This window comes from Hyperolius riggenbachi, chromosome 5 (genome assembly GCF_040937935.1).
Source record: "Hyperolius riggenbachi isolate aHypRig1 chromosome 5, aHypRig1.pri, whole genome shotgun sequence".
Classification (NCBI taxonomy): Eukaryota; Metazoa; Chordata; class Amphibia; order Anura; family Hyperoliidae; genus Hyperolius; species Hyperolius riggenbachi.
The window spans coordinates 133,418,465-133,433,345 of record NC_090650.1 but is presented as its reverse complement, the minus strand read 5'-3'; the positions used below and the strand labels follow the sequence as shown (position 1 = coordinate 133,433,345).

General features: G+C 42.2%; 1 protein-coding gene across 3 annotated transcripts in view; it reads left to right on the top strand.

The window, feature by feature from the left end:
- ATP2C1 (ATPase secretory pathway Ca2+ transporting 1) overlaps positions 1-14,881 on the top strand; it is a 217,961-nt gene that overhangs the window by 156,621 nt on the left and 46,459 nt on the right. For all 3 annotated transcript variants that reach the window (XM_068236270.1, XM_068236269.1, XM_068236271.1), the window contains one exon: positions 4,023-4,120. In XM_068236270.1, coding sequence (XP_068092371.1) covers positions 4,023-4,120 — 98 coding nt within the window. The remainder of the gene's footprint in view (positions 1-4,022; positions 4,121-14,881) is intronic.

Here is a 14,881-nt window from a genome sequence, read left to right as displayed (position 1 = left end):
TATAGCTAGTATAGTGCTCAGTATTGCTAGTATAGTGCTCAGTATAGCTAGTAAAGTGCCCCAGTTTAGCTAGTATAGTGCTCAGTATAGCTAGTAAAGTGCCCCAGTTTAGCTAGTATAGTGCTCAGTATAGCTAGTATAGTGCTCAGTATAGCGATCCCCCCTCCCCCTCCGCGGCCGCCGCTGCTATTACCTGTTCAGCCGGCGGCCGCTTCCTCTACTCCGGGTGCCCCGCTCGCTTTGCTCTCCATGTCTCCATCACGCATAGTGTATCCCAGCAGCACGCCCGGCGCTGCTGCTGTGACGAGGCAGGAGAGAGCGGTTCCCCTGGTAACGGCGTCATCGCCGTTACCAGGGGAACTGCTCTTTCCTGCCTCGTCACAGCAGCAGCGCCGGGCGCGCTGCTGGCATACACGAAGAATACGCGTGATGGAGAAATGGAGAGCAGAGCGAGAGGCACCCGGAGTAGAGGAAGCGGCCGCCAGCTGAACAGGTAATAGCAGCGGCGGCCGCGGAGGGAGGGAGCGAGCGGGCGGGCGGGCGGGGGGCGCCGCGGATCAAGACCACCCAAGACTCGCATACAAGCTGACCCCCCAACTTTTGGCCCCCTTTTTGGGGGTCAAAAAGTCGGCTTGTATGCGAGTATATACGGTAGCTTTTTTTTTTGTTTTGTTTAATATGTATGTCATGAGGGCGTATTACTGTTATAAATACATAAGGGCTTACAATTGATGGGAACGAAAAAAAACCTGAAAAAATACACCTTTATTTCCACATAATATATTGACGCCATACATTGTACTAGGAACATAATTTAAATGTTGTGATAGCCAGGACTGAGTGGGTTTTATTTATAGTAGCATTGCGTATTTTAAAACTATAGGACATGAAATTGGAGAAATAGTGTATTTTTTCTTTTTTGTGTGTGTATTTGCCTATAAAATGCATAGAAAATAAAGTAATTGCTGAAAACAAGTATTGCTCACTAAAAGCTTAAATTGTGGCAGAAAAAAGACAAGATATATATCATTTACGTGTGATGAGTAGTGATAAAGTTATTGGCAAATGAATGGGAGGAGCGCTGATGGGAAAATTGCTTCCATCCTGAAGGTGAAAACACTTGTGGGCTGAAGTGAATAAGGTACTTCCTTAACTACTTTCATCTCCTGGACGTAGAAGCTACGTCCAGGAGGCCATGTGCGCTCCCGCAGGCTCCCGGCTGCGGATCATTAGCCCAGGAAACAATGAGTCGGGCCATGGTGCCCGATCACTGATTCCTCTCCCCCGCAGAAAAAGCGACAGCTTCTCTCGGAAGCCTCGCTTTTTCTGCCTCCTACGTCCCCCTAAGCGTACATGTTACGCTAATGGCCCATACTCATGGGCAGCAAAAGTGGCATGTCGCCAGGTCCCTCCGCGTACACACGCGGAAGAGGGACCAGCGGTGCGACGGAAGCTGTCGCCGACGTTCCTCCTCCCCCCGCCGGAAGCTCCGCATACCTCAATGGAGGTTGCTGTCGCTAGTCCGCGTACTCACGCGGACTAACGACAGTTGTGGCGACTGTCGCCAGGCGATTGAAAGTTTCAATCGCCTGGCGACATCAGCGACGGGCGACAGTTCGGGGTGCGCGCCCGTGCGACAGCCCATACTCACGGGCGACCTGTCGCCGCAACACGCGCGCCCCGCGTGTTGCGGCGACAATTGTAGCCCGTGAGTATGGGCCATTAGAGTGACGTCAGGTAAACAAACCTAAGGTTGCCATCTTGTGGCCAAAAGTAAAACTAAATCTACATAAAAAAAACAAACATATATTTACATTAAAAAAATTACTAGTTACATCCCACCCTCCCAAAAATACCCAAATAAAATGTTTAATAATAAAAAAATTACAATAAAAAACACAAATATTTAGCTAAGGGTCTAAACTTTCTAAATATCTATGTAAAGATGAAATATTTATATTATTTCATTATTTCATATAAAATTGCCTTGAACAACTTCAGAAACGCACTCTGTGGCAAAAAAGTCCTATTTTTCTTCCCTAATATCCGCCCATTTACACAATCCAAAACGCTTGTTCAGCACATTCAACTCCGTTCTCCATCCCCCTCCTCCTTCATCTTGCTTATCAGCTGAAGAATTTGCAACATACTTCACTGATAAAATTGAATTCTCCACGCAACCCTCAAATCCCACCTCCACACCTCTCATTGACTGTTCTCTAACTGCCTTCTCTCCACTCTCTGAACACTCTCTCTACTCTATAATTGCCAAAGCTAATCTAACCACCTGTTCTTTGGATCCTATTCCCTCCCATTTCATTCCACAGCTATCCTCATCTCTCTTACCTGCACTAACAACGCTATTTAACCTGTCCCTCTCTACTGGCATCTTTCCATCCCCACTCAAAAAAGCTGTTGTGACACCACTACTTAAAAAACCTCCTCTAGATCCTACCACACTGGCCAACTACCGCCCAGTGTCACTTCTCCCATTTGCATCCAAACTACTTGAACGCCATATACATACAGAATTAAGCCATTATTTATCTGCTAACTCGCTACTTGATCAGTTCCAGTCTGGCTTTCGCTCTAACCACTCCACGGAAACAGCCCTTACCAAAGTGGCCAATGACCTTCTTACAGCCAAATCCAAAGGTCAATTTTCCATACTCACCCTTCTTGACCTGTCAACCACACCAGTTTTTTTTATTTAGGGAAAGTGGAAATACACTTTAACATCCTGTGGTAGACTGAAATAGCTTGCGGTGATTTATTCAAACACTGCAGGAATGCTGTCAAACTGTACAAATTGGCTTCATTAACCCACCACAGAGAAGATTCTAGCAGCTGCTATTAGCTTTGTACAAAGTCCTATACATTTTTTCCCCACCCTTATAGGCAAGACTTGGTGTGTTTTCTTTTGCTCCTCTGAGCCTTCAGAGGTTCTAATGTGAACATAGATTGTCTGGAATGCTGTTGAGGAGATGTTGCTGACTCTCTGGGGAGGCTGTTGATGGTTTTTTATAAAGCAAGCAGATGATTTCATGCTAACCTGTTGAAGTAATCGTCTACTACAGCTTCTTAATTAGTCTGCTGTGCTTCTGGGCTCATTGATTGTGCCTGTAGGCGCTTTAAGAAAGATGGGGAATATAAACTTACACTGCAGAACTGCCTTGGCACTAAAAAGTGTGCCATTTGCTATATAATCAGAATGGATGTATTGAGGCCTCTTAAAGCGTTCATGTTCTGTGCATATGTTTTCCAGATCAAGCAGGAAATACACAATTATAATTGGTATTAAATAGCTGAGCTCCCTGTTTTCACCTTACAATTGTAGTTAGGTACTGTGGGGTTATTATTCTGTATTGACAGCCATCTGGGTAAGCAATAGAGTCAAGGAGGCAGCACCAACCCCTCCTAGAGGAAGCAATCGATATCCGCACAATGTTTCCAAAAATCCAAAAGTTAATTTATTCAGGACGTATCCCAGTCATATAAAAACGAGTACTTAGACTGACATGTTTCGAACCATCCCGGTTCTTAATCATAGCCCATTAAGAACCGGGATGGTTCGAAACATGTCAGTCTAAGTACTCGTTTTTATATGACTGGGATACGTCCTGAATAAATTAACTTTTGGATTTTTGGAAACATTGTGCGGATATCGATTGCTTCCTATAGTGTTCCGGGCTAGGCAGCCCCTTTTCTCCAGCACTGTTTTCCATTCTGTGAGTGGAGCGGTATTTCTCCTGCTTTTTCCAACCCCTCCTAGAAGCCTTGCTGCTAGTGTAGTACACTGAGGTCTGAAGGGGTATTGCCTTAGGATATTAAAAACTATTTCAGGCCACCTGCAAGCTGGTTTTTTTTTTTTTTTGTGACCCCAATCCATGAAGGGTCAGGAGTGTATGAGGTACTTTTGAGACCCATGGAGTTCCTCTTTAACATTGCCTTTTGTTAAGTAAACATATGTAATACTGCAATATGCTTCCAGACTGTAATGGTGACAAATGTTTGTTTTTCAGGCTGCTGCAATGTAATCTGCTCTGATAAAACTGGGACTCTAACAAAGAACGAGATGACGGTTACACATATTTTCACATCAGATGGAATTCATGCAGAGGTATGTGGGCGTAATGGCCCTGTGAGTTTTCCCTTTGCTTTTGATTTTGTTTTGAGACACAGAGGGGAATGCATTGCATTATGATTGTGTCTTTTGAATAAACAGTGAAAAACATTGACTAAAATTCTGCTCTGCATTTTTCAGTTACTAGTTGTGTTCTTGTACACATCTGTTAAAGTGGTCTGAAACTCAGCATTTCTTCTTTTTGCTCTAAAAGATTCCCTATAGTGTTAAACCTACTAGCACATTTTTTTTTTTTTTATTTTTTTTTTTGGCAGAACCGCATTTAAACAGTTGAACACAGCACTTTGTCCTGCAGTGGAAAAGCCACTTCAGCTTATGATCTGTATCCAAAGTGGAGAAACCATTATCATTTGTTTACATTCCACAGTTACATGCTTAGCTGCTTTCAAATGGAGATGTCTGTGCTTCTAGCATGCACACACCATTCAGGAAAGCTCAATAGACGATTTTAATATATAATAAAAACCGCTTGAATAAAATGCAGTGGCAGCTTTCAGAGCAGATGAACTGTGCTTTGGTAACTTGTAATTTGCAAACAGGCAATACTACTTATGCTCAAAAGCAAATATAAGAACTGTATGGGTAATAAAAAGTAGGAAAACACATTTTTATTGAATGGAATGTCAGTTTCAGAACACTTTGAGGACACAATTGGTAGAACATGTTGCAAATAGATGTAGTTAAAGGAACACTATCAAACCAAGTGTTCTAAAATGACATTGAACAAATAATGTCTAAGTAGCAGTGTAAACATTTTCCTACTTTTAATGTTAAATATCAGAGGCCAATGCTTGAAAGGAATACTATCGATTCACATATTTTTTTCAATTGACACAGGAATTGTTTGGGAAGTGCTGCTAAGTACTGGTGTATACATTTTAGTAGCAACTTCTTTGTTTACTGTTATCAAAATACATTCAAACTTTACTGACGCCAAAACTGACGGCTGACTGATCAATGAGGAGAGGGGAAGTTCCCCTCACACTTGATCAGTTAACTCTATGTGTAGCTCTGTGTGTGACAGAGAGAACAGCTGCAGCTCCTGTGTCCTGTGTTTCTGACTGACGTGTCTGAAGAGAGCAGAGGAATGTAACTAATTGTCACAGCTTTTTCATACTGTTTTTGCTTTCAGAGTTTGATATGTTTGATATTTTCTTTCTGTAGTCTGATATGCAACTCTGGCTGTGCATTGAAGCAGACACCCCTTCTGCAATTGATTTGTCCCAATATAGCTAAATCCTACCCTCAATAAATTACAGCTTTTGCCTCTGATATTTAACATGAAAAGTAGGAAAATGTTTACACAGCTACTTAGACATTATTTGCACACTGTCATTTTAGAACACTTGGGTATCGATAGTATTCCTTTAAGTCATTGTGAGTAGGATTTAGCTCTATTGGGACAAATCCTTCTCAAAAGGGGTGTCTGCTTCAATGCACAGCAAGTGTTGTTTTTTGCATATCAGACTACAGATTATTTTTCTCTGAAAGGAAAAAAAAAAGTATGAAAAACTGTGGTGTCACAGACAATAACAAATGTTTTTAACAAATTACATTTCCTCTGCTATCTTCAGACACCTCAGCCATGGACACATGACACAGGACACTACAGCTGCTGAGAGCTTTCTCACACACAGATGCACTTTGAGGGAATTCCCCCTCTCCTCATGGCTCCTCATGGCCATCAGATTAGAGCAGACTGCTGTCAGTTTAGAGTGAAAGGAATTTGATACAGTAAACAAATGATAAGCAAGAGAATTGTATACATCATTTTTTACCAGCACTTTAGGAACACTCTCTCAATCCCAGGTTAAAAAAAGTCATGTTAACCTCCTTGGCGGTAATCCCGAGCTGAGCTCGGGGTATGCCGCCGGAGGTCGCCGCTCAGGCCCTGCTGGGCCGATTTGCATTCTGTAAAAGGCAGCACACGCAGCCGGCACTTTGCCAGCCACGTGTGCTGCCCGATCGCCGCCGCTCCGCGGCGATCCGCCGCGTGCAGCGGCGAAAGAGGGTCCCCCCAGCCGCCCGAGCCCAGCGCAGCCGGAACAAACAGTTCCGGCCGGCGCTAGGGGCTGGATCGGGCGGCTCTGACGTCAGGACGTCGACTGACGTCCATGACGTCACTCCGCTCGTCGCCATGGCGACGAGGAAAGCGAAACAAGATAGGCCGCTCATTGCGGCCTATCTTGTTACTTTCGATTGCCGGAGGCGATCGAAAGTACGCTTCCGGAGCGCCCTCTAGTGGGCTTTCATGCAGCCAACTTTCAGTTGGCTGCATGAAATATTTTTTTTTTTATTCAAAAAAAACCCCATTTCAGCCTCCCTGGCAAAATAATTAAACCGCCAGGGAGGTTAATTGATAGTGTTCCTTTAACAAGTTAATGTGGTGATGCAGAATATTAGGGCAGGGCTCACATTTTTTCATTTAGAAAAATGTTTTTCGTGCGTTTTTCGCATTAAAACTTTGGTTTACATTTAATTTTTTTTGCGCGTGGTTTTTACTGCAGCTAATGAAAGTCAATGGGAATTTGCATGCAATGTGCAAATTTATGGTAAAAGATGTAAGTTTTTTTTTTTTTTTTTTTTTTTTATGCACACGTGCGAACAGCTCCGCAAATTTTTGCATTAAGAATCTCCATTGACTTTCATTATATGCATGGTTAACATTCCCAAATTGCATGTGAATTTTAATAAGCGTGAACACACCTTAACCACTTCATCCCAAAGCGGTTTTTACCCTAACGGACAGGAGCGATTTTCACCTTTCAGTGCTCATCCCTTTCATTTGCCAATAGCTTAATCACTACTAATCACAATGAAATGATCTATAGCTTGTTTTTTTCACTACCAATTAGGCTTTTTGGGGTTGATATTTTTCAATAATTACTTTATTTTCTATGCATTTTAAAGGGAAAAACAAGGAAAAATGAAAAAACTTTTTCCAATTTCATCCGCTATAGTTTTAATATAAACACTGCTACTGTACATAAAACCCACACATTTTATCTGCCTATCTGTCCTGGTTATCACAAGATTTTAATTATGTCCCTAGTACAAAGTGTGGGGATAATATAGTATTTGGAAATAAAGGTGTATTTATTTCTTTGGTTGTTTTTTTTCACTATTTTCACGTGCACGTGCACAAGAATGCACCTGCGGGGCGTGCGCACAGCAGCAGCACTGTCTAACTTATAAAAACTTCCTGGAGCCATTAACCTCCTTGGCCGTAATCCCGAGCTGAGCTCGGGGTATGCCGCCGGAGGTCGCCGCTCAGGCCCTGCTGGGCCGATTTACATTCTGAAAAAAGCAGCACACGCAGCCAGCACTTTGCCAGCCGCGTGTGCTGCCCGATCGCCGCCGCTCCGCGGCGATCCGCCGCGTGCAGCGGCGAAAGAGGGTCCCCTCAGCCGCCCGAGCCCAGCGCAGCCGGAACAAACAGTTCCGGCCGGCGCTAGGGGCTGGATCGGGCGGCTCTGACGTCAGGACGTCGACTGACGTCCATGACGTCACTCCGCTCGTCGCCATGGCGACGAGGAAAGCGAAACAAGATAGGCCGCTCATTGCGGCCTATCTTGTTACTTTCGATTGCCGGAGGCGATCGAAAGTACGCTTCCGGAGCGCCCTCTAGTGGGCTTTCATGCAGCCAACTTTCAGTTGGCTGCATGAAATATTTTTTTTTTTATTAAAAAAAAACCACATTGCAGCCTCCCTGGCAAAATAATTAAACCGCCAGGGAGGTTAAGAGGCTCTAGCAGGACGATTTTATAAGTCAGCTTGTCTATAAGTGGTTAAAGAAAGGTTAAAAGCCATGATGCAGTTGCATGCAAAAACTTGCAAGCTACCATGCAGTCCTCTATACAACCATACACCAACCACACACACACTGCAATAAACGGGGGGAGGGGGTCCACATCTGCATGGGTCATTAAAGGGATAAAATTAAGTTCTATGGGATATTCATGATCTCAAGAAGTCCACAGTTTCAAAAATGGTGCAGGGATGTCAGAACCCTTTTGTACCATTCAGCTCCTCTAATATCTTCCCAACTAAACTGACTTGTAAACAATAGTAGTTGTAAGTGGCATTCCAGCTGAGCGGTAAGCAAAAAGCCCTGCATGCACAGGAAAAGCATTGCATTAATTGCATGGTCAATTCAACTCACAATCCACTTGAGTAGCAGATACAATATGGCAAGTTTTAGTTCATCCAAAAAATGAAAGGGTTTGTTAGCCAGAATCCTAAGCAGTTTGCAATAAGCCAGAACTTGGCAAGCCTCCATGTACAGGGAAAGCATCGCATTTGAAGCACGAACAATTCAAAGCAGACTCCACTCGAATGACAAGCTTACAGCTGGTGCAATGAAGCAAACATTAGTTTAGCCGCTGACACTGCCAACATGAAGCTGTTTGATCTCACCCGTCTGACGTGGGGCTCCTTTGCGAATGTTCCAGCATCTTAGCTGAGTTCGGCTGCACGTTGCCATCAGGTTCGTATGAGGCAGCGGCCAGCCTGCATGTAGGAGACTTACAGGCTTGCTACGAGGTGTGTAATCAGCTGGACTCCCATCAGCCACAAGTTATTCTGCCCCCCAATTGTGACAAAAAGTGCCCCAAATGGGTAAAACTTCTGGATAATTCAGAGGCTTCCCCCATCCTCCATCATCACTGGGTTGTACCAGCGCTGTGTCCTACAGAAAACCACCTACAATGGCTTGTTGCCGGCTCACTGTTGTGCAGTAGCACAGACCTAATCGGGCTTGGATTTTTTCGCCAAAGCCTAAGTGGGTCTGTGCTACTGGGTGGGCACTGTGCGGCCATGCTCATTATCATAAGAGAGCATGGCTTGGTACTTTGGGGTGGATGAGGATGTTGGAAGCTGGAGGTAATTATCTAACTCTTTAATAGAAAAAAAAACAAAAACGCACAGGTTTGCTTTAAATTCAGTAGCTGATAATTCTGATTGGACCAATTCCAAGCTACATAAGATGCGCACCAACTCTTATTACTACTAATTATTAGCATCTTTTTGATCATATTTATTCTCAACTGTAAGATTTTGAAATCTGAAAGAACCACAGCATGCTAGACGACCCCTCAATTTCATAAGATTGTAAAATAGCTCTCAAAAAGAGGTTTCAATCAGTGCCACAGTAAATAGTATAAATCTTTATTATTTTTACATGTATAACGCATAATACAGTAAAAACAACTAAAAGCATAATGTCTTCCCCAGTCTGCATATACTGTACATATTTGTATGTAGAACAGAGGCGCCAGCAGGATAAGTCAATAACATTTTTAAAAATTGCTTGGAGGAAGTGGTGGGCTTGCCTCCCAAAAGCACACGAGATCCTGTCTTCATATAAATCAATACATTTATTATACGGTACCCCAAAAATATACTGTACATAAATCACCAATTGTACAAATCCTATAACTCCTATAACATACACCTCAGTGATTCCCAACAGGGACCCCACTGGGTTAGAACCTGGATTTCTGAAAAGTGCTATACAAAGAAAGTGCAGCAGCCTTAGCCTAATATACAGGTACTTGTAAACAAGGCTGTGGATTCGGAATCGGAGCAATGTTTGGCACCTGGAGTCGGTCTGGAACAAAATACTCCGACTCCTAATACATTTAAACTGTAATTAAAACAGAAAATATAATAAAATGTTTCACAGATAATAGTTATCATAAATAACTTGTATATACAGTCATATTTATTTATATATTGTATTCATAAAGCCCCAACATATGCAGTGCTTAGATGAATAATAGATAGTAACAGAGGCGCCAAATTAGGATAAAATAGTTAAAAACCGTTTAAAAGGAGGGGGGTAGGTGGAAACCACCCTCAGGTCTCTAATGATCAGCCAACGAATCGTTGTAAATAAACAATTACATTTATTACAAGTTCTCCAAGTATGCAACGCGTTTCACGGGTCAACCACCCGCTTCATCAGGCAATCAAAATTTGGGGGTACACTGTTAAAACAAACAAAAACAATACAATATACCAACGGACGCTAGGTACATAGTTCAGCCAAATTACATGCAACAATCTGTCTAGAGTATGTTTATACAAAGTGTGATATATCCACTCAGGAGCATAGTAATTAGCTTATCATTTGTGACAATTGCCATACGCCTATATGGATGCATGTTCAAATCTGAAATATAAGTCTATATGCATGTATTATAACCCTAAGCACAAAGTTGTATATATAAAAATTGGGGACAGCACAAAGTAGTATATGCAAAAAACACTGCACAGACCAATCAACTGATAAAAGTATATTAAACAAACCAAGTCCGCCTCTCATGAGACCTTTTGATCACCAGTTGTACGTCAATAGTCAACAATTGCATTAATCAGAAAGAGAGACAGTGTATTGTCACTTACCAATGCTGCATCCGTCTATGGGCCAAGCGCCTACTGTGAGAACCTGATGCATCTGGCGTAGTAGATATAGTGTCCTTGGCGCCAAAGTAACTGGTCTCCTGCGCCGGGCGCACCACCGCTTTCAGTTTCCGGTAGCGGGGAATTACAGGAAGGCAGCCCTATGTGACTCTGCCGTCGCTCTGTTTGTTGCGTATAATGGGGGCGGATGCGACCAAAGGGACGCATCAATACAATTGCTGACGTGGGGAGCGCATGCGCAGTGCGGCCAAAGGGACGCATCAATATGGCAAAAAGACGCATCACTATGGGTGCTGGCGTGGGAAGCGCATGCGCAGTGCACCGCTGGCGCCGCCATCTTGGTAATGGGCTGCACATGGTTCCGTGCTTCGTATAGACCCAGAGAGGGTAGTTATTTAAATGTCCTAGTTAGTGAACAATTGGGGGATATGGGGGAAGGCTAAACAAAGAGTAATATTTCCTAAAACATCTATTCAGATGGAACGTAGCATAAGGGGATTTTCTATATAGACTACTGCCATCTAGTGGTTGTTTGTGATAACGCATTAGTAACATAAAATATGTAGCTGGATAAGGTTTGATTGCACTCCATATAACCTTATTTTAAGAGACATAATGTGCCATCCTCTGTCTCAACTCCATAAAACCCATATATACATATATTCAAATTAAAAGATAGTACATAAAAGACATAAAACAATGTATATACATAAAAATACATACTCATATGTATATACACAACTATACATACATACACACAAAAAATTACCACGACACATGTACATGCACCTTATATTAGGATTGCCAGAGTATGTAGTTATATAAACATAAATATACTATTAATAAGAGAACCATTTTCAAAAAGACCAAAAGGAGAAATAAATTAAAGAAATGCTAAAAAGAAGGGATAATAAAAGAGAGGACCAATCAGGATAAAAATGTGATAAAGAAAGGCCAAATCAGTATAACTTTTCTAAAACTTCATTCAGGCCAGGCATGTCAAACCGGTCCTACGAGGGCCGAGGTCCTCACACATTTTTGACACAGCTCAAATGAATTGATGGGACTGAATTAGGAAAGGTGTGGTCCATCAGCTAGAACACATTTCTCCATTTCGCAGTCCATCCTAAACACTGGCATGGATCTGGCCCTCCAGGCCTGGAGTTCGACACCTGTGATTCAGGCCCTCTGGAGCTAGGGTCCTGAGAATTTGTATCCAAAACATCTCCCTGTTCCTCAAAACCTCAAAAATATTGTTGGGTGACTGTATAGAATCGATTAGAGTGATGGTGAGTGATTAAGGTCTCCACCGTGATAAGTGCTAAAGTGTTTGGAGACGCTGTGAAGGGGATAATGTTTCAGTATGTACTGAAACAAGTTATACTGATTTGGCCTTTCTTTATCACATTTTTATCCTGATTGGTCCTCTCTTTTATTATCCCTTCTTTTTAGCATTTCTTTAATTTATTTCTCCTTTTGGTCTTTTTGAAAATGGTTCTCTTATTAATAGTATATTTATGTTTATATAACTACATACTCTGGCAATCCTGGTATAAGGTGCCTGTACATGTGTCGTGGTAATTTTTTGTGTGTATGTATGTATAGTTGTGTATATACATATGAGTATGTATTTTTATGTATATACATTGTTTTATGTCTTTTATGTACTATCTTTTAATTTGAATATATGTATATATGGGTTTTATGGAGTTGAGACAGAGGATGGCACATTATGTCTCTTAAAATAAGGTTATATGGAGTGCAATCAAACCTTATCCAGCTACATATTTTATGTTACTAATGCGTTATCACAAACAACCACTAGATGGCAGCAGTCTATATAGAAAATCCCCTTATGCTACGTTCCATCTGAATAGATGTTTTAGGAAATAATACTCTTTGTTTAGCCTTCCCCCATATCCCCCAATTGTTCACTAACTAGGACATTTGAATAACTACCCTTTCTGGGTCTATACGAAGCACGGAACCATGTGCAGCCCATTACCAAGATGGCGGCGCCAGCGGTGCACTGCGCATGCGCTTCCCACGCCAGCACCCATAGTGATGCGTCTTTTTGCCATATTGATGCGTCCCTTTGGCCGCACTGCGCATGCGCTCCCCACGTCAGCAATTGTATTGATGCGTCCCTTTGGCCTCATCCGCCCCCATTATACGCAACAAACAGAGCGACGGCAGAGTCACATAGGGCTGCCTTCCTGTAATTCCCCGCTACCGGAAAATGACAGCGGTGGTGCGCACCGCGCAAGAGACCAGTTACTTTGGCGCCAAGGACACTATATCTACTACGCCAGATGCATCAGGTTCTCACAGTAGGCGCTTGGCCCATAGACGGATGCAGCATTGGTAAGTGACAATACACTGTCTCTCTTTCTGATTAATGCAATTGTTGACTATTGACGTACAACTGGTGATCAAAAGGTCTCATAAGAGGCGGACTTGGTTTGTTTAAATATACTTTTATCAGTTGATTGGTCTGTGCAGTGTTTTTTGCATATACTACTTTGTGCTGTCCCCAATTTTTACATATACAACTTTGTGCTTAGGGTTATAATACATGCATATAGACTTATATTTCAGATTTGAACATGCATCCATATAGACGTATGGCAATTGTCACAAATGATAAGCTAATTACTATGCTCCTGAGTGGATATATCACACTTTGTATAAACATACTCTAGACCAGTGGTCCTCAAACTAAGGCCCACGGGCCGAATGTGGCCCCCTGAGGCTTTTTTACCGGCCCTCCACACACAAAATGTATTGCTTATAGGTGCGGTCAGCTACATCTTTAAATATTGGTTATAAGCATATAGAATAGCAGTACTGGCACCACCCAGCCATATGGAAGCCAGAAAGCAGTCATTTGCTGGTTTCCAATCAAATTCCACATCAGGTGACACTGCTGTCCAATTGGACTTCAGGTAGTCACCTGGGTATGCTTCACTGTCCGGCTTCTACATCATTTTATGTATACTCCGGCCCCCCAGCAGTCTGAAGTATGTTGATCCGGCCCTCGACCTAAAACATTTGGAGACCCCTGCTCTAGACAGATTGTTGCATGTAATTTGGCTGAACTATGTACCTAGCGTCCGTTGGTGTATTGTTTTTGTTTGTTTTAACAGTGTACCTCCAAATTTTGATTGCCTGATGAAGCGGGCGGTTGACCCGTGAAACGCGTTGCATACTTGGAGAACTTGTAATAAATGTAATTGTTTGTTTACAATGATTCGTTGGCTGATCATTAGATACCTGAGGGTGGTGTCCACCTACCCTCCTCCTTTTAAACAGTTTTTAACTATTTTATCCTAATTTGGCGCCTCTGTTACTATCTATTATTCATCTATCTAGTCCACCCTGGGTGGAGGGGTGTATCCCCAATTTCTTCGATCTACAGAGAGCGACTTCTTATACCTGAGTGGGGTCAGGTTATAATTCTCCCCACCTGCACCGTCAGTGGTTACCTTTGTGGTAACCTAGACTTGTAAGTATAACTTTCTCATACTTTTGCATTACGCTCCTTTGTCTTGACATACTGCACTATATTGGGCTCTCGGGTTTTCAATTTTTGTATCCTTCTAATATGCAGTGCTTAGTCCACAAAAACAAAAAAAGAATCAAAAGTTATTTGTGCTGCTGCAATAAAGCAGTCACTGTATTTTTAAAATCAGACATACAGTACCTATCTGATTGTGACTGTATATTTGTGTACACAGGAATCTTTAAAGCGGACCAAAACCAAACATTTTTTTAATTCATAATATTTAGTTGCACCACTCTGATGCATACAAAGATAAATAAACACTACTTCAAGCCTATGAGCATTTCAGTGCATGCTTTTCACGCTTCTATTTTCATAACTAGGGTTATACAGGTGGCAGCCATTACTTCTGAGCTTAGTAGGAGGTTTTAGATCATGGGTGTGTTTGTCATCAGCTACCCTCTCTCACAGGGGAGTCGTCTGTGAAATCTCACACTAGCTGAGATCACCTCCCCTGTGACATCATCAGTAGCAGCCTGTGTTTTGTTTATCTCCTCCACCAGTCTGCCGGATTCTGACCCGGCAATATGAAAGGAAGGGAGGGGTTCCTCCAATAAATGTAAAATATTTTAGATTTGTCATCATGCAGATGAAAAAAGGCTGCTATTTATTATTATAATTTAATTTTCTGAAATCTTGTATTTTTAATTTGGGTCCACTTTAATGTAAAATAAATAACATTTGCTGTAAGAATAAAACCTGATGTGTAGTTGTGTCACTAATAAGAATGGCCAAAGAGATGCATATAATTC